The sequence below is a fragment of the Sturnus vulgaris genome, chromosome 18 (assembly GCF_052056855.1).
Source record: "Sturnus vulgaris isolate bStuVul1 chromosome 18, bStuVul1.hap1, whole genome shotgun sequence".
Taxonomy (NCBI): Eukaryota; Metazoa; Chordata; class Aves; order Passeriformes; family Sturnidae; genus Sturnus; species Sturnus vulgaris.
Window position 1 is genome coordinate 261,800 of NC_142260.1, and position 27,422 is coordinate 289,221.

General features: G+C 44.0%; 2 protein-coding genes across 8 annotated transcripts in view; both read left to right on the forward strand.

Annotated features, from left to right (window-relative positions):
* The first annotated feature begins 1,587 nt into the window (after positions 1–1,587).
* On the forward strand, positions 1,588–15,803 carry TPH1 (tryptophan hydroxylase 1). The gene is made up of 11 exons (XM_088175414.1): positions 1,588–1,882; positions 5,404–5,541; positions 6,505–6,688; positions 7,965–8,065; positions 8,744–8,811; positions 10,065–10,261; positions 10,697–10,832; positions 11,333–11,459; positions 12,548–12,643; positions 13,051–13,184; positions 13,523–15,803. Exons 1-11 carry the CDS (start codon positions 1,814–1,816, stop codon positions 13,695–13,697), a joined length of 1,425 nt encoding a protein of 474 aa, XP_088031540.1. The 5' UTR covers positions 1,588–1,813; the 3' UTR covers positions 13,698–15,803.
* Positions 15,804–16,271: 468 nt separating this feature from the next.
* The window catches only part of SERGEF (secretion regulating guanine nucleotide exchange factor), a 128,647-nt gene continuing 117,496 nt past the window's right edge, over positions 16,272–27,422 (forward strand). For 4 of the 7 annotated variants that reach the window (XM_088175491.1, XM_088175493.1, XM_088175494.1 and 1 more), the window contains exons 1-8: positions 16,883–16,993; positions 17,709–17,847; positions 18,509–18,664; positions 19,407–19,501; positions 20,636–20,696; positions 21,767–21,880; positions 22,157–22,219; positions 25,376–25,534. In XM_088175491.1, the coding sequence (XP_088031617.1) occupies positions 16,898–16,993; positions 17,709–17,847; positions 18,509–18,664; positions 19,407–19,501; positions 20,636–20,696; positions 21,767–21,880; positions 22,157–22,219; positions 25,376–25,534 (883 nt within the window). In that variant the 5' untranslated portion in view covers positions 16,883–16,897. Of the gene's footprint in view, positions 16,374–16,882; positions 16,994–17,708; positions 17,848–18,508; positions 18,665–19,406; positions 19,502–20,635; positions 20,697–21,766; positions 21,881–22,156; positions 22,220–25,375; positions 25,535–27,422 lie in introns of those variants that run through there. The other 3 variants (XM_088175496.1, XM_088175498.1, XM_088175497.1) reach the window with 1 other exon arrangement.

Below are 27,422 nucleotides of genomic sequence, written 5' to 3' on the forward strand. Positions count from 1 at the left end.
GATAAAACATATATTGATAAATGCTGCATTTTCTTTATGCAGGGAAAATTGAAGCATCTGGTGACGAAATGCCCCATTAGCAAACTGGGAAAAGTTTTTCCAGCTGTGTCATCATTCACAGCCCTACTCTTTCAATCCTGTGCTGTGTCTGAAGGGCTGAGCCAGCCACCCTCAGTCCTCTCAGAACAGGATGGTTTGAAGGTCGGTGCCTTCCAGGAAGAAGGAAGACCCTGAGAGCATCACTGATGTTGGTGCAGGTGTGGCTGTGCCTGCCTGGGTTAGGTGTCACCTGTGCACTGGCTTCATCAACATGATTTCCCAGCTGTGTTATACCAGTGTCTAAGGGATCTAGCTGAAATCAAGGTTTCAGGCTTGAAACCTTTTTAGGCACTGAAGAGAAAGATACTGGGGATTATTTTAGACACTTGAGTATATTAGAGTGAAACTAGTTGCTGCTGATTTTGAGCATTTCTTTGCAAGGTTTGTTAAAAAAACCCCAAAAACATTAAAAGAGGATCAGAGTTTTTTGTTTTGGACAGCTCAACACAAAATAATCAATCTCTCCTCCCCAAGAGACCCTTAATGCCTCCAAGAGATTATGTTCCTGGGGAATGTTTTGGCTTCTCCTGCTGTGGACCAAAATCCCCTTATCTTAATGTTGCCAAGTCTGACCTGAGATGAGACAGTGAGGACTGGAGTTGAAAAATTATGAGTTTCTATATTATAAACACATCTAGATGTGTGCAGAAAATAAATGACAACATAAGTGATATGAAAATATGTAGTTTTCTGATAATAGAAATGTATTTATTCTTCCTGGATGCACAGGAGGTTTTTAGAAAAGAAGTAATACACTATAATTATTTTCACAGCAGAAATGCACTGCTGTTTTTAGTGAAGAGCTCAAGACATCTGCCCACTGTGTTCCTCTTTGAGATTAGGACCTGCACTTTGCTGTTGAGCATTTAGGGGTGCCCATCACTGCTGAGTCCCCCGTAGCCTTGGAGGCCACTTTGCTCAGAGCCCCTCTGCTACAGCCCTCACTCCTGACGCCGTTTGTCTTCCCTTTCCCGCAGGAAAAAGCCGGGAGTGTTTTACAGGGAGCGTTGCCCGTGTTGGGAAGCACCTGTGTGGACAGGAAGCCCCCCTGCATCCAAGTGTTCGCTCCCCTCAGCCCTGTGGTGTGCAGATTTATGTTAACTGCGAATCCCCCGGAGTTACCCACAAAAACTCCGTCTCCTGTGACCCCTCGGGAGCGACCCTGAGCGGGTGAGCGAGGGGATGGAGCTCAGGAGGCCAAGGGCTGGTGCGGCTTTCTGCGAGGGGAGCGGGTCCGGCCGGGCAGCGCCGCCCCCGCATCCCCCATCCCTCATCCCCCATCCCCAATCCTGCATCCCCCATCCCTCATCCCCAATCCCGCATCCCCAATCCCGCATCCCCCATCCCCAATCCTGCATCCCCAATCCTGCATCCCCCATCCCTCATCCCCCATCCCTCATCCCCCATCCCCAATCCTGCATCCCCCATCCCTCATCCCCCATCCCTCATCCCCCATCCCCAATCCTGCATCCCCCATCCCTCATCCCTCATCCCCCATCCCCAATCCTGCATCCCCCATCCCTCATCCCCCATCCCCAATCCTGCATCCCCCATCCCTCATCCCCCATCCCCAATCCTGCATCCCCCATCCCGCATCCCCCATCCCGTATCCCCCATCCCCCGCATCCCCCTCATCCCTCCCCTCGCTCGGGGGCGGCTCTCGGCCCTGTATAAAGGCGGCGGGGCCGGGCTCTGCCCTGAGCCTGCCCCGGCCATGCACCCCGCACCCCGGCGCGGAGCGTCCCTGGAGGCGGCACCGAGCCCGCGGGACCCCGGCAGGCAGGTGAGGAGAGGGATGGCACAGGTGAGGGGAGGGACGGGCACAGGTGAGGAGAGGGACGGGCACAGGTGAGGGGAGGGACGGGCACAGGTGAGGAGAGGGATGGCACAGGTGAGGAGAGGGAAGGGCACAGGTGAGGAGAGGGACGGGCACAGGTGAGGAGCGGGACGGGCACAGGTGAGGGGAGCAGAATGGGCACAGGTGAGGAGAGGGATGGCACAGGTGAGGGGAGCAGAATGGGCACGGCAGGAGCGGGGTGGGATCCTCCCTGCCCGGCCCCAGGATCCGTCCTGCCTTGCGGAGCAAACGCCGCTTTTGTGGAGTCACAGCTCGGGCGCTTCGCTGTTGCAGTTCTCGGAACGGGGATTTGGGAAAAACGGGATTTTCTGGCCCCGGTTACCTGGAGAGTCCCGGGGTGCGGCTCCTCTGGTGGCCGCTGGGATTGGGATGGGATTGCTGTTTCTGGATAAAAGAGGGGGAAAATCTCAAAGTGTAAATGCGAGCGTATGAAATTAAGGTAGAACAAAAACAACTTTTGGCACATCGTTGCTTAGGAGACAGAGGGTGTGATATACCCAGAAAAACTCACTCCTGAGTTATTCCACAATACAGTGAATTTGCTTAGTGCATCAGAGATCAGACAAAAGCAGCAGCTATGCTTTGGCTGCAGTTACTGTGCAGTTGATAAAGTCTGTAAAATTCCCTCTGAAGACAAGAATGCTGACAGTAACAGAGCAAAGTTTCACAAAAATATTGCTTTGCTGTATCCCTCAGATACTTGGAAACCAAATAAGCTGCTCAGCACAGCTTTTGGTTTGGTGTCTGAGAGCTAAATCTTAGGAAGAACTTTGGTGTGGCAGGAAAATGTAATTGATATCTAGTTGTGGTCACTCCTAACATCGTGTGTTCACCCTCCCCTAGAAGTGTGTCAAAAAGACAGTGACAAAGTAAGAATCTGCTTAAAGGGAAGACAATATAAAATGACAATTGATATTTTTTATTAATCATGCTTGATGTCAATCAGTATCAAATATTTTGAAAATTTTTTTTATCTTAACTTTATGTAAATTTTTTTAGGCAAATATGTTTGGATAATTTTAAATCCAGGTTATCCATTAATATAAAGATTTAAAGCACAAAATATGCACCCTCATATATCTTTCTCTCTGTGAACATCCTTTGGGCAGAGGGAGAAAGGGAAGATAATTGCTATGGGTCCCAAAAAGTGTGATCTTTAACCAGACAGCACCTAATTATCTATCTAAATAAAGGTCTTAGAATATCCCTGTATTTGTGTATTTTCATCAAGACTGAGTCAGGCTGGTAGAAAATCAGTTAATGATTTGCATCATTAATAAAAAATGCCAATACAATATTGATTCCCCTTCCAAAAAGCTCGAATGTGTTACCAAGCAAGGGAAAAGTTTCAGATTTTATTAGAACTGGGTTGCTGAGTTACTGATAGAGAATAAAATAGAAGTGAAGTGCAGCCACAGGAGGAGAGGAATTGTTTCTGCATTACCATTTTCTCCTGCTGCCTTGCATCCAAATGGTTGCTGCATAACTGACTTCAGTTCATTTTTTAATTAAAGCAAAAGATTAGCTTTGGTGTAGGATTAAATATGTATATGGTGTGCATTTGGCATTGTAAGCATCTCAGTTTCTCCTGTCCAACTTGTAATTCCTAAGTTAGAGGTCATTTCTAGAGCTTAATATAAGAACATTCAAGGTTTGGTTGTATTTTCTTCATTGATCTCTCAGTAGATGCTGTTACCTGATCCTAGACAGAGTAAGTCGACAGCAGCAGAACACAAAAGAGGATCTTTGGTTTTTGGGGCAGGTAGTCTGTCCCAGCTGTGCAGCTCAACACTGCAGGTAACTGTGCCAAATCTCACCAAGGCTGATGCAGGCTTAAGTCAATGTTCCTAAATGTGGAGTCAAGCCAACATGCTGCATATTCTCCTCCTTTGTAAACCAGCCCTACCTTGAGTGCCTTCAAAGAGCCCCACCTAACTCCACTTGTAGTGGAGGCTTCTTTGCTTCTCCTGCAGCAGGATCACCTGAACAGGATTTGGCTCACACAGATGCCTCTCTGCACTTGAGAAAACAACCAGTGACCTGTATGTAATCATGGTGTTCCTGGCTTCTTATTTTCTGCTTGAGGTGCCTTTGCTCATTGCCTGCTCCTGGCTCTTGTGATTGTGATCTGACACTGAAGTGACCTGGGAACCCTCCAGGCTGCTCAGCTGAACTTGGACTGGGCTTGCCACACACTTTCAGCAGAAAATTTGATGTCTGGACTCAAGCTGATGGAGTTCGTTGACTTTGGTGGATCAGAAAAAGTGTGATGGTCTGACACTGTTGTCCAGGCTCATCATATTGTGGCAACTCATTAGAAGTAGGAACCCATCAGAAATCCAAATATTTTCATTGTATCATTAAAATTGGAGAGACTATAAGGGAATCAAAGGAACTTGTGCATTTTGTTTGCATTTTTGTTTTGCTCTTTTTATTTCTGAAAATGTCTCAGGATAGTGATATCTTTAAAGCTGCATCAGATAAAAAAAAAAATCCAAATAGCAATAATGTGCTTTCATTGTTCCTCTCTTCTTTCCCACTGACTCATTGAGAAACCTCTCCTTTTATTCTTGCCTTTTTTGCAAGGTTTGAAGACATGAGGGGCAGCCTCTTCTCATAACCTTTGTATTTTCCTTTACTTTGCATTTCCCCCATTCTTTACTGTTTCAGTAATAAATCAATAAGTATTTGTGGCATGGCTAAGAATATGGCCTGTGATAGCTGCTGATTTCCACAGTGAGGAAATCACTAGTAAGGTACAAACCCACATGATCTGACAGTGAGGGGGGTCTGAATTTTTAGTGTGTGGTTTGGGTGATTCTGCCAAGGGTTTGACACATGAATTAGGGGACATGGCAGATGGAGCAGCTTGGCTGTGGTTGTCTCTATAACAAACACATTCTGGTCAGCAAAATATTTTGCCTCCTTAGGTTTGTCTCCTTGCCCTAAGAAAACAGTGGTTTACAGTTATGTAACAAGAGAGAGGCAGTGATTTTTCAGTTCTGATCTATTGAATCCTGATTCATCTTTTCCTACCTGTGTCCTGCAGGATTTGGATTATTCTCTTTGTCAGTGTTCATTGAACTTGCTAACAAGTGTTTGATTCAATGTACTATTTCTGCTGATATCTTATTGCTCCCCTTCTTCCCAGTAGCAATGCTAATTATGAGCTATACATTGAAAGCATTTTCTGCATCCTAGGGAATGAGTAAAGATGTCCATAAAACCATTCAACTAAAAAAAAAAGATACCTTTGTATTTTAGTCTCTCATAAATTCTATCTGTGACTAACTTTATTCCTGATATTGTGTAGTAATTGAATTCATAATTTTCCTTTTGTGGTTAATAAAAGCACAACATTACTCCAAGACACCCTGAAAAGTAAAAACTTACAGTTTTTGCACTTTTACCCACTCAAACAAATTTTTTTGTTTGTTTGCATCTAGTTAAGTAAGTCAGCTTACATGATGGTTGAAGATAACAAAGAGAATGAAGATCATGCATCTGAAAGAGGAAGGACAGCCATCATTTTTTCCTTGAAGAATGAAGTTGGAGGACTTGTAAAAGCGTTAAAACTCTTTCAGGTGTGTATATTATAACCATATGATCATCACAGCAGCTCTGCATTTTTAAATTGTAAGGGTAGTTTTGGAGCACACAAGAATTGATTGCATCTGTTCATTAAAGATGTGATTCCTAACCTGGCTCCCACTTTGCACCCAAAATTACCCATGAGGGCAAATGCATGCCTCAGAAGTTAGATGATGGCTGGCTAAAAATCTTACCTACACTGAACACCGAGAGAGGTTTGTCTTTTCCCCTCGTGACAAGAGCATTGGCACTCGGTGCTTCTGCTGGGAATGAGTGCTCTGAAGCCCCTGCTGAGGCTCGGGGTGTTGATCTGTCCTGTGTGGAGAGCAGTGCCCTGGTCTCACTGCCCAGCCACGCTCAGGGTGCCAGAGGGGCTGCAATTGCACAGCTGCTGGCCAGCTGTTGTGTAAGGAATCCGTGCAGTGCCACTGTGCTCGGGTGTGTGGCCCTGTGTGATTTAGCCTGGGGTTTTCTCAATGTTCCTAATATAGAACACACGATTAAATAATTTTTCAGATTAAAGAAAATTAAAACTAATGCCCTGAAAACTACTGCTTTTAAATCTTGCTTGCATGTGAGATAATTATATGGTGACTTGATTGGCATTTTGGTGAATTTTGTTAACCAGCTTCCTACGGGAAGGATGAAAGAAAAAGGTCTGTGAATTTAAACCTCCTGACTGTGTCTTTATGTGCTTCCTGAATGTAAATAAAACTGAAAGAACACAGGTTCAATCTCATTTTCTTCTGAATAGAAAATCAAACCTTCCCCCCCCCCAATAAACAAACTGCTATCAAGAGATCCAGTTAACTAAAATGGCTTCATAGAGGTGGTAAATAGTTCATGGCAGTAGAATATTTATTATTCTACTGAAATACTGACATATTCTACAAGTTTAATTTTTAGTCAATTGTTTTTAGGCTATCTCTTTGAGAATATTGTTTCTTACCAAACAGGAGAAGCATGTAAATCTGGTACACATTGAGTCACGCAAGTCCAAGAGACGAAATTCTGAGTTCGAGATCTTTGTGGACTGTGACAGTAACAGGGAACAGCTGAACGAGATGTTCCAGCTCCTGAAATCCCACGTCAACATTGTCTCTGTGAGCCCAACAGAGCATTTCAGTGTCCAGGAAGATGGTAGGTACAAAAGGCAGTTCTGATGAAAATGCATTTCCAGATGTGTTGGTTTGAAATGTTTTTATGGTTGCCCACACCTGCACTTGTGTCTCCAGGCACGTGCTGCCAGGTACCTGTTTCTGTGCTATGTGTGAGTGTGGTCTGGCTGTCTCCTGGGAGTTCAGGCTGTGTCAGGCTGCTGCAAACCCTGTGTCTGCTGTCTGTGCTCCTGTCCCTGCCCAGCACATCCCAGCTGGCAGCAGTGGAGCCCTGCAGGTCAAGGCAGGCTGGCAGGTAGGCACAGCCTGAGGACAGGGCTCCAGTACACCACGATGGCACAGGTGGGACACTGACAGATCCCAGGTCAGCTCAGACACTGGGGAGAGTGGAAGATGGCTTCTGCAATTTCCTCATTTAGTTCCTGATTTTGTTGTCTTTTTCACCCGCTTTTAATCATAACTGGCTATTTATATTAGTATGATAGAGGTTTTTATACTTCTAGATACTACACGTTGTGTTTACCTTTTAATTAAAGAGATGTCCAAAGTTCAGGGTAGCAGGGAGCTGGTCCTGTGAATTTCTCAGTCATTGTGCTTGGGAAGGAGAGATCTGGAGTTCTTGGATAGAATGGCTTACTTTAGCCCTAAGTAAGGGGAAATTCAGTCTAAAGAGTCTCCTGACCTTTTTAAGTAAACTGAAGAGCATTGAGGCAGAAAAACAGTGTATTAACTGCTCTGCCAAGAGCTTGGCAAAAAACTCTCTTTGGCTAAAAACAACCCCAAAGTAGTTTGTGCAAAACTGTAATGATGCACCTCTCTCAGGCAGGGGGGCCTCCTGTGCCCCCAGAGCCCTGAAGGCAAAGCTGGGCTCTTCCCATGTACATAAGCACGGAGAAACATCCATTTCCCACGGCCAGTAAGGCAGGATGAGAGGACTCTAACGATGGCTCCTGCTCTCCTTTGTGCCCTACAAGATTCTCAGCAGCTCTACAAGGCAGACCTTGTCTCCATGGGATCCCCTGGATGCCACTCTCTGTCCAGCAGGGCAGCCCATGTTGAGTGTCCTTCCCAGAGGCTCTGGGGCTGGCTGTGCTCTGCAGGCAGTCTGTGGCACTGACCAAGGAGGAAGTGTGAGCTGGAGGTTGCTGCCAGATAGGCAGAGGACTCCCTTGTCTTATTCATGCCCTTTTAATTTATAGAGTGAGCTGTAACCACCATAGCCATAGTTGAAAGCAGCGTTTCCTCCCTCGGTGTGCTGGGCATTATTAATAACCTTGTGGATTCCATGCCTTCCCTAGACATGGAAAATGTTCCCTGGTTTCCAAGGAAGATCTCAGATTTGGATAAGTGTGCAAACCGGGTGCTGATGTACGGCTCTGACTTGGATGCCGACCATCCCGTGAGTACTTTTCCCTCCCTACACCCGGTCCATAGCTGGAAACACTTCGTGGAGCTGACCCAAAAAAAAAAAGGCAGCTTTTCCTCCTCCCTCTCCTCTCCCTCAGCGACGTCTCTGGGGGTCTGAGCACCTTCTCTTGGGGATTTCACGTCTCTTTCTTTGTTCAGGGAAGACTGACTGAATTCAGTGTCTGTGCTTTTCTGCAGGGCTTACATGTGCAACAACTCCAGATATGGGCCTTGAGTGGTCAGATACAAATTAAAGAAGCTAAAAAACCCCAAAAAGCTATTTTGAGGCAGGCTTTCTTCCTCTTCTTTCTTCCTTACTGGAGAAACCAAACTGGTATTTGGGCAGTGAAAATGGGCACTTTGTTCTGTAATTTTAAATAATCATGCAAGTAACAAACTTTGTATAAACACTGATATGACTAAAATGAACCCTTCTCTACAGAATATATAGCTGCATAAACCAGCTGGTTCCTATTTGGAGTATTTGCTTAGTTCACATCTATTAAACATTTCAGACTACAGCTGTGAGTTTCCTGCCCTCTTCTTCCATTCTTACACATCATACTTTTCTGTTCTCCAACTGAAGAAATGTCAAGTGTCCTGTTTTAAACTGATTTATGTATTATGGCTTGGAAACTCATTGAACTGTGTTTTCCTTTCTCCCCATCAGGGTTTCAAAGACAATGTTTATCGCAAGAGGCGAAAGTATTTTGCAGACCTGGCTATGAACTACAAACAGTAAGCTTGAATTCTTCCAGAAGAAACCTTCTGGGTGCTTTGAAACAACAGCAGAAAGGACAGTGAGGAGCTCACCTTCCTGGGCTCAGCTCAGGAATCAGAGCCAAGGAGGGGCAAGGCAGGGCTGTGTGAGGAAGATGGGAAGGCAGATGCAGGCAGGTCTGGTCAGGCTGAGGCTGCTCTGCAAGGGAGAGGGAGGGGAGGGAAATCCCAATATACACCCCAGTGACCACTGAGAGTAAACTTTCTGAGCAAATTCTAATACTTGAATTTTCTTTCCTGGTTCAAACTAGCATGTGTGATGTGTAGATAAGAAGTTTTCTGTGAAAAGAAATTCTAGGAGCTTCTGTCTTTAGAGATGCTTCTTGGTGGGGGGTGGAACTCTTAAAGCAGTAAGAGTTTCACAACTCAGTGCTGCAAATTCTTTCTAAACGTGATTTTCATTGTGGCCTGATTGAATTTAGGTGTCAAGTTCCTCAACCAAAAATGGCCTAGAAAAGGTCTGTATTTAGAGTTCTATTGCATTGTGTGTTTAACACAACTGGTTACTACAGTCCCGAGCTGATTACTGTTAATGTGCTGTTGACTGAGATTCCCTTGGGAAAGCATTTTCCATGCCAATACCCTGGCTGCAATGGAAATGCAGTGTAACACTGGCCTTGCCACAATCCACTTTATTCGAGGTCCTGAGGACTAAATATGAAAGAGAGAATAAAATTAATATGCTCAGACTGGCACTTGTCTCCTCTGCACAGAAGCAGAATTTTTACCTGATGTGTATATTTAGCAGCTGTCACACAATGTGTTGCTAATTTAGGGAATTCTCTTTTCCTAAAACAAGTTAAAAGGGTAACAGAATACAATTACAAGCTTAGAAAGCCAACACGGAAAAGGATGTGTTATCAGCTCCTGAAGCTGAGGAGAGATTATGTAGGCATTTTAAACCTTACTCTTGGCATTTAACAATTAAGAAACTGTTTACACAACCAGTGCTTTAAGTGAGGTCAATGCAAAGATTCCTGACAACTGATTAAAGTGAAAAAAGGCAAGTCCTTCAATTAAAAGCTTTCCAGGTCATAGACCAGATCTCACTGTGTATTTGACAGTCTAATGCCAGGTGTCACAGTCATACAGGTGTTAAATACTAATAGCAGGCAAATAAGTCACCTCATATTAGCCATTTACTAGTTACAATTTACTAATTTACTAATTTACATTTTAAGGAGTGTCCTTTCTTCCTCTTCTCCTTGCAGTGGTGATCCAATTCCCAAGATTGAATTCACTGAGGAGGAGATCAAGACGTGGGGGATTGTGTACCGAGAGCTTAACAATCTTTACCCAACTTATGCCTGCAGAGAGTACCTTAAGAACCTGCCCCTGCTCACCAAGCACTGTGGGTACAGGGAAGACAATATCCCCCAGCTGGAGGATGTGTCTCGCTTCCTGAAAGGTAATGTGCTGCTTCTCTAAAATGTTTTAATCTTCAGAATAAACTGAGATCCATTGCAAATCCCACTATTTTGTGGGCACAAGAAAACATCCTTGGTGACTTATATTCATTCTGGTCCTTTAAGAGGCCTTTTGGCCATCTGTGTTTGAATGTGTTGTGTCCTCAATGCATGCAAGTGACATTTGAGGGGCAGTGTCTGAAAAGATTGTTAGGACTGGCCAAGCAATCCCAGGAAATTCCTTAGTACAGAGGTAGGGCCATTTTGAAAAATGTTGCTCATTCTCAAGCCTATACCTAATTTTTCTAATCGTGCCTCATTTTCCCATGTGCTTTTGAGGCAAAAGGCCGTGGCTGTCACCTCATCTCCAGCAGGAAAGCTGACAGTGTTGTGCAGCCCATGCTAAACTAACACACAGTTTGTCTGTTCACTTCCAGAGCGCACAGGCTTCACCATTCGCCCCGTGGCTGGGTATCTGTCACCCAGAGACTTCTTGGCAGGATTAGCATTCCGAGTTTTTCACTGCACTCAGTATGTCAGGCACAGCTCGGACCCCCTCTACACACCAGAGCCGTGAGTCATTTCAGCTTGGGGAAGAATTTGACAGAAAGTTTTGAATTTTGCTTGCCCAGAGCCAAGTGAGTTAAAAGCTGTTCAAGAACACCAGCATAAAACTTATTTTTAAGGTGCTGAAGACTCAGCCTTCACGCTGAATGTAATGAAGTTACAGCATGCTGAAGTGCCACTACCATGAGTGCAGGATTTCCAAAAGTACAGCGTGTTAATGAAGATCTTACTGACATCACTGTGTGCAGTTAGTTTAATATCCAGTTGTCCTACAAATGGGGAGCTCAGACCTTAATTTTAGACACCTTCATTTGAAAATCTGATTTTATGCACTTTATATAGGGTTGATATGATCTGCTCAGTTGCTTTCAGAGAAATGGGTGACACTTTTCTGTCTTTTGGGTAATAAAGTTTAATCCAAGACATTGTATCTGTTCAGTGGTACTGCTTTTTCACTTTGCCACAAAAACAAATCATGAGATTTCTTGTTTTGTTTCTTTTTCCAGTGATACCTGCCATGAGCTTCTAGGCCATGTCCCTCTTTTGGCTGAACCCAGTTTTGCTCAGTTCTCCCAAGAAATTGGTCTTGCATCACTTGGGGCATCAGATGAAGCTGTCCAAAAACTGGCAACGGTGAGTGTTTGAGTGCCTGGGATTCCACTGAAAGCTCTGTGCTCTGGCTGAACCCACACCACTGAATAAATTTGGAGCTCCATGTCAATGTTAGCCACACCAGCTGCTAGATCTGTGTGTTTCACTGGTCCCTGAATTTTGAAGCATGAAAGAATTTTCCATGCTAGGAAAAAACCCCACTTTAAAGTTGATATGACTGGTATTTTTCTTCACTCTGCTGTCAAGTAATGGTTCACCTTCTAGTGGTAGATTACTTTTTGTAAACAGAAATTTTATGGTGTATTTGTTTCAGACAAAGTCTTATGGGAACATGATTCAATGGTTTGAAATTTCTTTATGTGTAGAATGAATCGAAACTATATGGTATTGAATGTGGTGAGTGCTGGCATTAGATATTTTTCAGTCAAGAAATTAAAATAATATAAACGAAACTAATTTTCTGGATATCAGTCTCTGGATGCCTTGGCAAGAGTATTTTAAGATTAAAAGTAAATTTAGATGAAAAGTAATTGGTGCCAGTTATGCAAGAACTAGCTTGCTGATTTTTAAAATTTCTTTTCCCATCTCATGTAGCTAGTGGTAAAACTTGTACTACCTTCAGTGGGAGCAGAGCTAAGCCATCTATGGAAACAGTGTTCCTTCCTGTATAGTTGCAGAAATCCTGAAATTCAGTGAACTGAATGCCTTTAATTTTACAGCACACTAAGCAAATGAGAAACAAACTGCAGTGAGCTGTTCTCACTCACTCAGAGATCCTCTCTATCCAGTGTTTGTTTTAAGCTGAGGCTGTGATGTCATGTCAGTATTTCTCAAAACAGGTTTACCTGTCAATGTTTGCACTGGCATTAACATCCTCCAGCCCAGCTGGGTGATCTATAACACCCATCTTTCTTATGACAAACATGCAATCCTGTGGTTCCTCACCCTTCCATCCTGGCTTTCCTCCTCTTTAAATATCTGAGGATAACTGAGTGATAACTATCTGATATTTGCAACTATTTGATGCTACCTACAAATAGAAATGTTCCCATCGAGTTCACCACGATGATGGCTGAATTGTTTTATTTTTACTTCCTTCTGTGTTTCAGTGCTACTTCTTCACGGTAGAGTTTGGCTTGTGCAAGCAAGAGGGACAACTACGAGTTTATGGGGCTGGCTTGCTCTCTTCTATTAGTGAGCTCAAGGTAAGAATGGTTACTGCTTGTTTGCCTCTTTTCTTTCTACCTCATTATTGTTGTCACTGTTTTCCTCTGCTTTTTATGAAGTATACTTTCTTGATGTTATAGTCCAGGTAACTATTTTCTCATTAAAGCTTTGTTAGTTAGACCAGATTCTGAAAACATTGCTCTTGTCTATACACAAGCCTCGTGTCTGTGGAGTCTCTTTGCTCACCCAGACTGGCAGAATACGACTGTTCAGAATAATTCAGTTTGTTAGGCTTTAATCACTGTTCATCTGCAGATAAAAATTTTAAGATGCAAGGCATTAAAATAATCTCACATAATCTTTTTTTGTTCACTTGATCACGTCATCATCCCCCTGGATTTTTCGGATGGTGATGTTCTTCTGACCCATGCTAACACCTTCCCAGCACTCACTCTCTGACAGCGCCAAAGTCAAGCCTTTTGATCCAAAGGTCACCTGCAAGCAAGAATGCATCATTACAACTTTCCAGGAGGTGTACTTTGTTTCAGAAAGTTTTGAAGAAGCAAAGGAAAAGATGAGGTACAGATTCTGTACCCCCCCTGCCCCCCTTATTTTTATAAAAGCAGATTTGGTTTTATACATCTCTCTGTAGCAGCACCAAACTCCTTTAGTCTTATCACAGTTTTGCAACTATTTTTCACAGCATCGGAATTTTGGTTGGTATTTTCTTGTCCTTCAGGTACTGGGTGGGAGATATGTAACAATTAGGACTATTTCTAATTAGTTTAGAAAAGTGGGTATTGATACTGGCTGTATATAGAGAATGCAATTGTGCTTTATGTCTTGTTTAAAACACTCTATTTTGGTTATAACACACTTGTTTTTTTCCTTCTTTTTTTTTAACCTCACCTCACTAGAGAGTTTGCAAAAACCATCAAGCGCCCCTTTGGGGTGAAGTACAATCCCTACACTCAGAGCGTGCAGATCCTGAAGGACACGAAGAGCATCGCCAGCGTGGTGAACGAGCTGCGCCACGAGCTGGACATCGTCAGCGATGCCCTCAGCAAGATGGGCAAGCAGCTGGAAGTTTAACACCCTGTCAGCCCTGTGCTGCAAGCCAAGGCTCCCCTCTGCCCCACCCAGCTCCTTCCAGCCATATAATGTGTTGCATGCAGAACTCGCTCCTTTACACATGGAAGAGCGAACAGCCCATAAGAATATAACAATTTCATCCTGTTGCTCTCTGTAAATTTCCTCACATAAACAAGTTCCTCCATCCCCTTTAGGTAAAAAAGGCAGAATTGCCTTTTAGAGGCTTGTAGGGGAGTAGATAAATGGTTAGACTGGAGAAAAAGTGTGGTCTGTGGATCAGGGCTGCGGTCAGATGCTGCAGGAGGTGGCTTATGAGGCAAAAATAGAGTCATTCACTAGGGAGAATTCAATTTCTGACTCCAGAAGTCTATGCTACTGATTGTATAGTGCTGAGGACTTGGCACTGTAGAAGTTGGGGTAATTCAGTTTTTCTAAGCCTGTGCTACTAAGTTTTAAACTTGAACTATTACAATGCAGGCATCAGGACACAAATAGCTGGAGGTTCAACATAATAAGGGAGGGGTCAAATCTTGCTTTCAAAGGGATTATTCTTGCCACAAAGAGTTGCAAATGTGCTGTTGGGATGCTTCTAGTATAAGGCAGAGATACAGCTGTTGCATGAAATCCTGATAACGTTTATTTTAAGCGATTTTCTATTGGCTAAGAGTCAGGGTTTGTTGCTGTCCTTGGTATTGCACCTGAGGGAAGAGCTTTCCTTGCGGAGATACCATTTGCCTTTTTCCTGATTGAATTAATTTAGCAAAAAATACAGCAAGCCATCAAGCATTGACTTTGCATAAAGCCTAAAACCATTTCCAAACTGCAACTTCATATTCAAAATAGCTTAATTTGCTCTAAAATAACATCAAAGTTTAAAGTAACACCTGAAGCTCATAGACCAGTGTGCTTTATGTAAAAATAAATATCCTGTTGATTGCTCAGTCACTTTTTTGACCTACGCATGCTGCATAAATATATGTTTAGCTTCTTCTTTACCTGACCGCAACACCTTCATTCCCTATCAATCAAACTGTAACTGAAAGGCCCAAACATTTCATAGGTATTCTGTGGCTGTGAAGGCAAGTGTGAGGTATAGGTGATTCCAAGAGCACTTTAGAAGTGTTGGGAAGCAGAGTCCTGCTGGATTGTCTGCAGTGCACAGCGTGTAGGGGGTCTGGAGTCCAAGCTCCCCGCAGAGCTGTGCAAAGCTTCTGCTGCCCCTGTCCTGGCACGGACACGTGTGCAGGCTGTGAGACATTTGAGGGGATCTGTGATGGGCAGGGTGTATTTAACAGCATCCTAGGAGCTGCTCTTTTCATCTGTCGATCTTATCAGGAAGTACAGACAGCGCGCTGGAAGAACGGTCTGAAATCTTAAATATGCTGGAGATGCTAGTCCAGGGTTTTGAGAACTTGAAAGGACTTTCATGAAACCTGTGTGCTGGACAATTAGCTCGGGTTTCACATGCTTTCTAATAGGACACCTCTGCTCCATAAGCAATTGCCAACCTTTCCAAGAACACTCACTGTTTAAATCAAGACTAGATCGTTATTTCTGTGGCTATTAACCCACTATATCTTTGTTTTGAAGAGCATTTAAGATGTAGAATTATGCTACAACATTTATGGCTTACATTACACTTTATTTAAAAATAGATTTTAGGAACTTTGTCTTTCTAAAGAAGAAACCTTCTAAGTGAGTAGTAAGGGAGGATCTGTTTTGTCAGCTTCTGTGATAACAGTTAATATTCAGCTACAGTTTTAACAACATTGGATTTATGATGTTGTTGAAATATACATAGGTCTGTGTTACTTCAAGCCTTGTCTGAGCTATGTATACATTTCAAGTAGGAGTTCTTAAACTTGTTAAATTAGCACCTACTTTCAAATACTTTGTAAAAACAGCAGTTGTATATTTATTTGCATTTGTGTAGCTAAAGAAAAAGCGAACTGCTAGGAGCGATGCCGAGAAAACTGCCCTTCCACAGCATTAACAACGTGTACGTTTGGCTTCACCCAAACAAACTTCTGTAAAGCGGTGACAATTTAAGTACTTTAAACCATTGTGGAGGCTTAAATGCCAACGAAATAAAGGAGTTGCTGGTAATTATCAGAATCACCAAAGCCCGTTACTTCGGCACCGTAGCAATAAAGGAAAGCCGATGTCTCTAGAAACAATTTGATGGGTGAAGGTGTGGATGTTAATGTGTTTGCAATGTCTCTGCTGGCTTTGGCAGCGGCTTTGCTGCAGAGCCCAGGGCTCAGCCTGAGTTCCTGCGCTGTGTGGGACCACAGCAGGTTCCAGGCAGGAATAGATGGAAGGCTCGGGAAGGCTGTGCCTCAGCCCTGGGGAAAGGAAGAGGGCAACGCGCGGCCGGGAATTAGGATAAAAGGAGGCTGCGCTGAGACAGAAAAGCCCGCAGGTGCGCGTCCCGGTGGACTCTCTTTAGTCGGATAAAGAACGCCGCTCTCTCCTTTTTTCGGCCATGAACCGCTGGCATTTGTGGCTTCTCGCCCCGGCTCCGAGCCCGCCCCGGCTCTCATCCGGCTCCGAGCCCGCCCCGCGCCCGCCTCTTCCTGCCCGGCCCGCGGGCGGCGGGAAGCGCCGGGAGCCGCCGGCCCCATCCCGGGCCGTGCCGTGCCGTGCCGGGCCATGGAGCCTCAGCTGTTCGCTTGGGTGAGTGGGGCCCGGCCCGGCCCGGCTCGGCCCGGCCCGGGGAGCGGGAGGCTGGCGGGGCTGCTGCGGCCGCGGTGTCCCCGCCCGCACGGAAACAACGCCGTGGCACGGCAGGTGTGAGAGCCGAGAAAGGGCCAGCCCTCGCCGGGGTCAGCCCCGTTTGCTCCGCCGGGCCCGGCCAGGGCGGCTGCAGTGATGCTGGCCTTGGGACAGCCGAGCCGGGACAGCCGTGCTGGGATAGCCGGGACAGCCGTGTGTGTATAGCTGTGTCAGGACAGCCGAGTGTGGCTCTCTTCCCCGTCCCTTCTGCAGCTCTTGGCGGCTGGCCTGGGTTTGGGGCTTGGACAGTATAGGGAGTTAGAGGCGGGAAGGGCGGGTGGTGACTCGTGTTGGGTAGCCCATGCTCTGGAATGGGTGTGAGCAGTGGCTGTGAGGCAGCGCGGGCTGTGTGCCTGGGCAGCTCCGCACACACCTGGGGCTCGGGGCTCGGGCTCTGTGCCTGCAGCCCCGCTCCGTGTCTGGCCATGAAATGGGCATCGCTGAACGCGACCCCTCAGCCTCCACCGGGGGCTGCATGTCTCGGGGGGGTGGAGGATAAATGCAGAGCAGACAGTGCGCAGGTGAGGTGGGTCAGCAGCTGGGGACATTGTGGGTGCGGATGGGGAAGGTTCTTGTATCCCCTTTTTTGTGAATGAAGGTTGAGCTCTTGGACGCGGAGCTGAAATTCACTAAGAAATTCCCTGACTTGTTACCATGTTGGTAATTGCTGCTTTCCACGGTGTGTTTAGTAGCTATAGTTTTGTACCTATAAATTTAAATTACCTGTTATTGGTATATTTTCATTTGGACCTCCTTAATTTAAAATATTTAGTTAATGAGACATAAATGTTTCTGATTTACTTGTTTAGGTTCCAAAAAAAGGTCTTTCTGCTCTCGTTTTGGAGGTAGCCTGCCAGAAAGCAGTGGCGTGAATAAGGCCTTAGTGATGAGTGGGAATCATTGGCATTAAAATTAAACATGTGGTAATCATCCTGATAGAAAGGCTTTCCTCCTTATTATTTCCTTATTAACTGTGAGACCCCAGTTAAAGTTCAACAGGTTGTATTCCAGTATGCCTTTTGAAATACTGGGGATGCACAGACACCCTTAATGACAGCAAAGTTAGGACAGTCCTGGTCTGTGATCCTGGGAATCCTATGTGACATAGCAGGGGATTTTTAGGAGCAGGTTAACCCGTGGCATATCCCAAATATTGTTGTTTGTCCTTGGGAGCATATGTGTGTTTCTTTTGTTAACTTTCAAAAAAATGTGTAATTTTTCTGTGTGCATTTGAAGGGTGCAAACAGCTATGGACAACTTGGTCTTGGTCATAAAGAGGATGTGCTGGTTCCTCAGGCCCTGAAAGATGTTTCCTGCAAATGTCGAGACATTACAAGCATTGCTGGAGGAGGGGGACATTCTGCAGTTACCACTGGTAAAAACATTGCTCTTGCACGGGGTGTTTGGCTTTTAATCACCTTTTTTTTTGGTTCAGTGCTGCCACCTCTCTGTGGCTGCTGTTCCTGAGCAGGTACAATCCTGCAAAACAGCTTCCTCTCCTCCTAATTCACTCGGTATTTGGGGAAATTCCCATTGCTCATATATTGTGGTGTAGTTACTTCGTGGCTGTGTGAGGACTGTTTCTTCAGCTGTTTCTTTCATACAAAGAAGCCAAATTCTCTGTATGGAGGATGGGGGGTGGGAAGGAGGAGTCAGAGGTTATTCAATCTTAGGAAGTGTTGAGGTAAGGAGCAGGACATAACATCTGGCCCTTGCAGGGTTGTGCTGTATGCCACAGCTAATTATGGTAAAGAAGGAATGCAGACAGATGTGAACACGATGAAAACATGAGTGTGAGAGGTGCCTGTCTCACCAAGGGATTGTCTCCCGATAGACCCAGCTCTCCACAGCTGCAGTTATTCAGAGATATTTCTGATGCATCAGAAACAACTGTTTATCTTAATTTTTCCTTGATTGCTGTGCCTCAAGTTACACATAATCACTGTCCTTGTTTTTCACAGGATCTCACAGATGTAGGTTTTTCTTTATAGTCTGTGAAGTGGAAGACAATTTGTTTTTTGTTTCTTTTCTTCCAGGTACAGGACAACTCTTTGTATGTGGTGGTAACAAAGATGGGCAGTTGGGATTGAATCACACAGAGGATGTGCTGCATTTTACTTTGTGCACTGCCCTGTCTGGCTTTTGTGTGAAACAAGTTGCATGTGGCTGGGATTTTACAATCATATTAGTAGGTAAATCTTTCTCTCTAACAGCTGAAGAAATACCTTGATGCAGAGAACACGCTGGAAGTTCCACAGTGCTGTTGCTTGTGTGGTGTGAGGGACCTGGACAAGTCTGAGAAGGGGCCCATGGGAACCTGTGGAAATTCTACAAAGCCACGTGCTGGTGCTGCACCTGATCCAGCCATGGCACTCCCAGCCCAGAGAGCCAAAGGAGTGCTGGGCTGCACCCAGAGCCCCGTGGGCAGCAGGGCAGGGAGGGGGTTCTGCCCCTCTGCTCTGCTCAGGTGAGACCCACCTGGAGCCCTGCACCCATCCCTGGGCTCCAGGGACCTGCTGGGACCCTGCACCCATCCCTGGGCACCCATCCCTGGGCTCCAGGGACCTGCTGGGGTGAGCCCAGAGGAGGCCACCAGGATGGTCAGAGGATGGAGCACTATCCTGTGAGGAAAGGCTGAGAGAGTTGGGGCTTGGAGAAGGTCCTAACCCTGGACAAATTCTCTGAGCCTGATATTGAATTTGGTTTAGCAATGATTTGAGGATTTAGCCATTCTCTGAAACGTGACATATTTGAAAGATGGCTTTCACTTTATAGCAAATGTTACTGATGATCACATTCAAACATTCTCTAAGAGTAATGGATTCAGAATTTGTTTGCAGCTCATTATCAAGTACCCAATCATGACATCCATAATCAGTCTTACTAGTACTTTTCTTTACTGATCCTGCTCTAATACTTCATTTTTTTTTGCAGGATCTGGCCTAGTGCTTTCCTGTGGGTCAAACTCTTTTGGACAACTGGGACTTCCTCAAATTTCCGGCCCGTGCTTGATTCCACAAAAGATTGAGGTAAAGATTTCGAAGGGACTGTGCTTTATATTGCTTCCAGCAGCTTACAGAGCTCATCTGACCTCAGTGGGCTTTAAGCCAGACTCTTCCACTAATTTTTTATAGTGCCTATCTGCTACAGACAAGCTTACAAAGTAAAGGCTCAAAGGTGAATTGAAAGGCTAAGGCTGCTTTTCTTCTTGTATGAAGTTTCTCACTTCCAATAGCAAGTTGACTCTTTCACTTCTCAGGCCACAAATTATTTAGCATCATGGCTCATGCCAGATATTCCTTTGTTGCTTTTTTAATGTAGAAGGAGGGCAGCTGATCCCTTAGGTGACCCTTAGTGAGTAGGAGTTAGTTCCCTGACGTTTCTGTGGCCTTGATGTTTCCCAAGAGCACCTCTTGCAGTGTGGTGCCTTAAAGTTTGGTAGGATTGACAGTGCTGATGTGAATCTCTCTCATCCTTCACCAAACAAACTTTTATTTGCCGAATTCATGTCAAATATTTGCTCTTTTGGTTGGTATCCCTTAAATTCTTGGGCTTGATGCTACCTATTTGAATACACCTGCTGCTTTTCCACCCAGGATAGATATCCAGAGGGTTTTCAAAACCCTGTAAGAGCAAGACAGGATGGAATGGGAGGTAACAGAAGGGGGAAGCTTCCACATGATTCCTGGGGTCTGTTGCTGTGGAGGGAAACGTTTAGGTTTTTCTCCAGTGGAAAACAAAATTGCCAGTACCTTGACAAGACTGAGCAGCTTAATGCACATAATGCTGCCTTTCACCAGTATTTACTGTGGAGGTTTTGGTGTAATTCTTGAAGAACATTGAGTTAAAATTAAGAAATAAACATATTTGTATCACTGAGGTTTCTTCTTTCATATGAATATTTTGACTGTGGTTTTTTATTTATTGCCACAGCACTGTGCATCCAGTTGGTTTGCTGATTTATTTGTTATTTCTTGAAGATGTTCCCACTAACGTTTATTGGTCAAAATTTACTTATTTTGTGATACAAAATGTTGATGTACATTGGGACATGCAGGCTGGAATTGTGAGCACTATTTTTGTAGTGTTCCACTTCTGTTTGGCCTCTTTGTTTTAAGAGGCACTAAAAGCAACTTAATTATCATTTTCTGTTATTTGCATAGTCTCTCAAAGAGAAGGTGGTGAGTGTTGCTGCAGGACTGAGACATGCACTTGCTGCTACAGGTAAGTATGTCATAATTTTAATATCTTTTCAGTAACAAATGAAATGGGATTTTAATGGCTTGGAGGAAGAGAGGGAAGAAAAGAGAATGAAATTTATCTCATCTACTATCTATTTTAAATATCATAGGGAAAATACACCTTAAAGTCATGACTGTAAGATTTAGGGATAAATTAGCATGAATAGTAAAGATTCCAGAACCATCTTCCTGGAAAATCACGGGGAAAAGCTTTTTCCAAGAATTCAGAGTGATGGTTTATTAACAATTTAATTTGCTGATGGATGGAAAACATACTGACTTCTCTTTTCTTATTCTGAAACAAAACTTTCAGGAAAAAGGGTTTCTGATCAAAGTATCTTAGGGTTTGAACTCATTATAGTATGCAGAGCAACTTAAGTTTGTATAAGATGCTTCAAAATGGAACTGCACATAAAATTATGACTTTTTAAATGATATAATTGAAATTGACACCTGGAAAATCGCAAGAGTGAGATTGAATATTGCTCCTGCTGCTATTAGGGACTCTGAGTTGGTTCATGGTGTAACAGTAGAAATCAAACCCTTTCTTTTGGCTTGGTTGTGTGAAAACCGAGGAAAAACAAACGAAAGCCACTCTTGTATTTGGTTTAGTTTTGTGTGGACTTCAGTATGGGCTCCAGGTAGTGGAGCTGAAGGTGCTTGGAAGAATGGTGGGATCTCTGGTGCTTGTATGAATAGTGGGAGCTGAAATTCCCTGTGCTGCACTGCACAAACTGGCATCAAGGGAAGGAAAGGGAAAGTCCAAGAGCTTTGTATCCATTCCTGAGGTGCTGCAACCATGGGATTTCTGTTACTGAATCTCCAATAACTTCCCACCTAAGTTTTCTTACCTGTATACTGGGACCACAGCTGTTTGTTGCTTATTGACTTCACCAGGGTTATCTGAATGTTTTTTTGGCATAAAGGTCTTTTAAAGTGTAATTTGAATCGGTGAAAATGACTTGAAGGAATGACTGTTCACTAAGGTGTGAAGTGGTTTCTGTTGGTGGTTGATGTGCTTTAATGTCTTTCATTTGTGTTTTCTCTGAAAAGACAGAGGTGTGGTGCTGCAGTGGGGAACTGGGATGGCATCTCGGGCAAGGCGGGCAAGCCAAGGAAAAGCCCTCCCTCTGTTCTTGACAGCAAAGGAGCCCTGTGAAGTGGCAGGTAATCCAGGAACCTGGCTGGATAGAGCAGAAATACACTTCGGAGTGGTACACATCTTCCTTTTTATAAAGCCTGGTGGTGTTGCAGCATGGAGTACCTGAGGGATAGAATGGTCACAGAAAAGCTGATCTGTGGGGAAATGAGTCCTGCCATGTCTGTGGCCCAAAGGCAGAGCCTTTTATAACAAAGCCATCACCATCCTCCTACACTTGTATGCATGTTTGTGTGTGAATTGATACCTGCTGTAGACATTTTATGGGATTACATTTTTTCCAGGCCTGGAAGGTGTAAAGGTGAAGACAGTTGCTGCAGGCTCCTATCATTCGGTGTCCCTCACAGGTAGGACTCGGGCACAGGGGTCAAAGTCCTCATCTCACCCTTCAGAGGTCTCTCTGCTTCTGAAATGTTGTCAGTTTTGGTTAAACTGGTGAAGTTTGATCTGGCCTAGTTAGTGCTGGTAATTGTTTTGTAATAGTTTGTATAGTTTGTATAGTTTGTAATAGCACTCTGAGACCTTTTGTTTTAGGAGCTGGATTGATGTTTCGAGTTCTCTGTGTGTTTTTCATGGGGTCAGGTGTGACCTTAGCCCTTATGTCATTCAGGGTCTGGGCTCTTCATGGCTAGAAGCTCTGAAAGGATTTGTAGTGCCTGGAGCTGCAGCAGGATGCCCCCTTGGGTGCCTGGTTACTGCTGGAAGCAGGGAAACCCTTTTGCCATGGAGGTGATTGTCCCAGGCCAGGCAGCAGAAGCAGCGTGAGCTGAGCCCTGTGTGTGGGCAGGGCCGGGCTCTGGGAAGGCTGGAGCTCTCTTAGGCTCCACTGGGACTCTGTGCAGGTCTGTGCTGTAAGAGCACAAAGCTTGTTTGAAGAGTGGGACGTTGCTTTGATTGGTTAGGCACTTCCATAATATCTGCCATTTGTTCTTTGATCCTCAGGCAGTGCTCCCATGCTGGAGTACTGAGTATCCAGTAATGAAAGTCTAATAAAGATTTCTTTTTGTTTTAACAGACTGGGAGCAAGGGAAACAGAATAGCTTTCATGCTGTAATCTTACAGTTTTGAAGTGTGTAAAATATATTGAACCTTATGAAGACAAGTCTTTGCCAAACTTCACAGGAACAAGTTCTTAGCAAATCTGCAGCCATCTGGTACCTCTGTCATCATTAAAGGAGCACTGGAGTATTTGCTTATGCACATCTCTAGAGATTTAGTTGTATGGAGAGATGTTCCAAGATGTAAATTATATTGAATTCAGAGATGCAAAGTGTATGCAAGATTAGTGAAGACAAACTGTAAGAACAAATAAAATCTACTTTAGATAATTGACACTCCCTATTTAGACAGTGAACAGATTATTCTTTCATGCTTTTGCTTTTTATTTAAGAGATCTATTTGGCAGCAGGGGGATCAAGATTGACAAAGTAAGTGCCAAAGAATTTTATAATCTCGTGCTGCCCTTCGTCCTGCAAGACAGTCATTACTTAAAATATTTTGTTTTTTAAGGATGCTTGATATAATAAAGATACTACTGCAGGGTGTAATATTTAAACGGGTCTTTTTTTTCTAGGGATGCCTTGCACTGTGGTGCAGTTTTCTTTGCCTCTGTTCCATGAGTCACCTGCTGGTGGGATATCAAATACCTGCAGCCAGGCAGCTTTGGGACACAGCTGTTGGTGTGGGCTGTTACTAACATGAATAGGGGTTATTTGGAAACAAAGGATGGTAGAGTCAAATTGGCCTGAACCCTCCAGGGCTGAGAATATGGAGCTAAGTCTCAGTGTCTGAGTTTTTGTTCAAACCTACTCAAGCTGTGACTTTTCCCAGGAAAAAGCAAATAGCTCTGTAAAATGGGGTGACAGAGGCAGTGCATGGGAATGTGGAACATGAATGGCCACAGTGTTTTTCTTTTTTCTTTGTTGTGTTTGTCACCTTTTTTTTTTTTTTCCTCCACTCCGTGCGTGCACTTCGTGCTGGGAATGAATTTATCAATTTTAATGGAAAATTCAAATACTTGAATGAAACAATTGCTTGACTTTTTTTCCTTTTCATTTCAGTTGTGCTGTTTTAAAGAGGAACATGGGAAGTCCTGCAGATGTCTGGCTTCTCCCCCCACTCCCATTCCTTGCCTATTTTTCACCAGCAGTACTATAGTGGAATTCTCCTGGCTTCCTCTTTCTGTTGCTGTTACCAAACTGAGATTGTTAAATACACTGTAGCCTAAGTTCTACTTTTTTTTTTTTTCCCTCTGAAAGATTTACTTGTGCCATGGTGGTTGTGATGAGTTCAGTGCTGACCTGGCACATCCTGATGCCTTGAGTGTTGGGGATGTTGCTCCAGACAGTTCCAGTTGGAACTTAGGTGGTTTCCAGCCTTTCTGGGCCCACAATAGTGTGCAGGATTGATTTCTTACACTTCCAGCTTGTGCAGGCTGTCAAAGACTTCAGGGAGGCCTGACAGCTCATGTTCTTTTAAAGTGTTTTCTGTGGATTTTTTTTTTTTTACTGTGGAGGCCTAGGACCTGGGAGGAATGGTTTTGTCCTGAAAAGATGGAGCTAATGGTATTTTATTTCTGCAAAGGACTCGTCTGAGCAGTCACTGTGGTGGTGCCCATTGCTTGTTAGGCTGTGAGCAGCTCCAGCTTGCATTGATAAGAAGCACTGTGGGTGTGTCTGTAAAAAGATTTATCCCTGTGGTTGGAACCCTGGAGTGTGCATTTGAGCAAATGCTTGTTTTTGAAAGGAGATGTGGAATGCAAGTGACCACTTACAGAAGTCTTTCTGGCGTTGTTCTGGTGTCATTTTGAGGCACAATAATATTTTAATTTTGCCTTGTGATGGGTGATGCCTGCTTTAGTAGTGTGTTCATAGCTGCATGTCCAATTCCTCTGGGAAGTGACTGTGCAAGGTGAGTCAAGGAGCACTGGACTGTCCCTGCTTTGGGGCATTTACTGAGAGGCAGAATTGGTGTGAGCAGAGCTCTTGAAGAGAGGCTGGGAGACTGTAAAGCAGAGCAGGAGCAGCCAGCCAGGCTTTGAATTATTTGCTGCAGTCCTAAAAGTTATTTACTGGATGTAATCAAAGCTTTGGAGTGGAAATAATAGCTGGTCTGCAAGGACAGGCTGGATGGAGAGGGACTGCTCAGTGAGTGTCTCCAAGATGCTTTGATTCTCTTTTACTCAGAGAAGTTGACTGCTGTGGTTAGTTTTTTAATAAAAATTAGTCTTTGTTATAAACATCTAGGCAGTTTGACCTGAAAGCTCTCGTTGTTTCAGGGAGTCTGTGTAGCCCTCAAAAAGAGGCTGTGTTGTTAAGGCCCTTGCCAATATTTCTGCTCTCCCAGTTACAATGGTAAAGAAATGAGAAAGCATACAGTGAGAGCACCGATGGAATGAAATGTTCTTTCCTCAGTGTCACTGAACTGAGACAGAGCCTGAATCTGGTGGGATTGGATTAATCTTTAATTAATCTTTAAACAGGTTTTCCCTCTGTCTGTTGCAGATGAAGGACACCTGTATGTCTGGGGCAGCAACAAACACGGGCAGCTACTGAGCAGAGACATCTTTCTTGCTGAGCCCAAGAAGATTGACACTCAGTGTTTCTCACATGAAAAGATTGGAGCAGTTTGGAGTGGCTGGACCCACCTGGTGGCACAGACAGGTAGGATATTTACAAAGCAGTGACATAAGGCACCCAAACAGTAAATTGTAAATTGTCTTTGTTGCAGGTGAGCAGTGTTTTTCTCACTAACAGTGGCTGGACACACAGTGCTGCAGTTTCACCCAAGTTCAGTTGTCTCTTGAAAAATGATGAGCACAGAAATACCTTGGCTGCTCTTTTAGTAGGGCATTAAGAGCAGAGAAAATAATATATTCAGAAGAAAATCAGTAAACTAAAACCAGCTGGCTTATATGTGTGTTTGTGGTCAAACCCATGAAATATTTGGAAAAGACAGGTAAACAGAGGCATCATGACACTTGAAGAGCATTCCCTGAGGATGAAAATGGAAGCAGATTTCATGGTGAAGCTGTAGCTCCCTGGGCATGTCTGTGATGAGGACACTGAGGGCTGCAGGGTTGGATGTGGCTTGGAGGGGAGGTTGTGAACCAGTGCTGGTCATGGGAGCTCAGCGAGTGGGAGACACAAAGGAGGGAAGGGCAGGTGAGATGGGAAGGCAAGGCAGGCCTGAAGCTCTGGTGTGGGGTTTGTGCTCTTTGCTTCTCCTCTTGCAGGGTGTGGTGCCATGGCTGGGATAACAAGAGGCTGGAAGTCTTCCTTAGAGGAAAAGGAACAGCCAGAGCTGTGATGTGTGCCTGGAAAAACAAATCGGTTGTTTTCTGTTCCATAGCATTCATTGTTTGACATCAAAGTATGTGAGAAAAGTGGGGAAAAAATCCACATCAGCTGCTCCTTTAACTGTTTATGAGAAATGCCTGAACTCTGATTTTTAGAGGATGCTATACTGAAAATTTCAAAGCTACAATCAGTGCTATGAGCTTCTTGGAAACTTTTCAGGTGGAGTAAAATAATTTATATCAAAATCTGTAGTTCTTGAATTAAGTGCTTGATGTCATCCTCACTGGAACAGAAATGATAGAAAAAGCCATTAGTCAGGATAACCTGATTTTTAAAGAGTCTTGACAATTTGGTTTGCTTTCCTTCACTATTTCTTAATAGACCATACCCACTAAATAAAATTTCCCCAGAGTTTCAGTATCTTCAGTGTTTCACTTACTTGATGCTTATCTGTGGGTACTGCAGACATGAAGTGTTTCAGCAGGTGTTTTTATACAACAACAACAAGTGTGGCAAGTGACTAGCAGGGATGTTTTGCTGGTGAATATTTAAAAAGAATTTATATAAAAACAGGCTGACTTTCTGCATCTGCATTAGAGCACTGACCAAGTGATGCAGTGGCACAAGTTTATTGCTGAAATTGTCTTTTATGTATTTAGAACTTTAAATCTCTTTGAAGAGCAATGGACCTGAACCTGAATCACCTGGAATAAGATTTGGAATGGCCTTTGGCAGCCTCCAGACACCAGTCAGGATCCTGTGGGAATTTCAAGGCTTGTTCAGCTGCTGGATACAGTGTGAGCTGAAGCACTTAACTCTTTCATTTGCTGCACTAAATTTTCAGAATTACAGAATAACAGAGATGCAGCCCACTTGAGAACTGTCCCCTGCATGCAGTTCTTCCCACCAGCATTTTTACCTCCACCTAGCAAAGGAGGAAATGTTGCTTCAGTTTCCTGGTGCTGAAGTCGTAAACTAGAGATCCCCAAACATTATGGATCAATAAAGTTTCTTTGGAGCATGCAGCCCCCAATATATTTATACTAATTTATTTATAAATTATAGACATATAATTCTGTAATATGCAAACTATAAAATATGTACAATAGAAATTTTACAAAGGATGAGATAAACACTACTTAAAATAGTACTTTATTAGCTTAATTACAACTGTTAATAATTTATTAATAAATTAAAATATTTAGATGTAATTTTCATCCTGCCCTCCAGTGGATTGTCTTGTGAATACCTA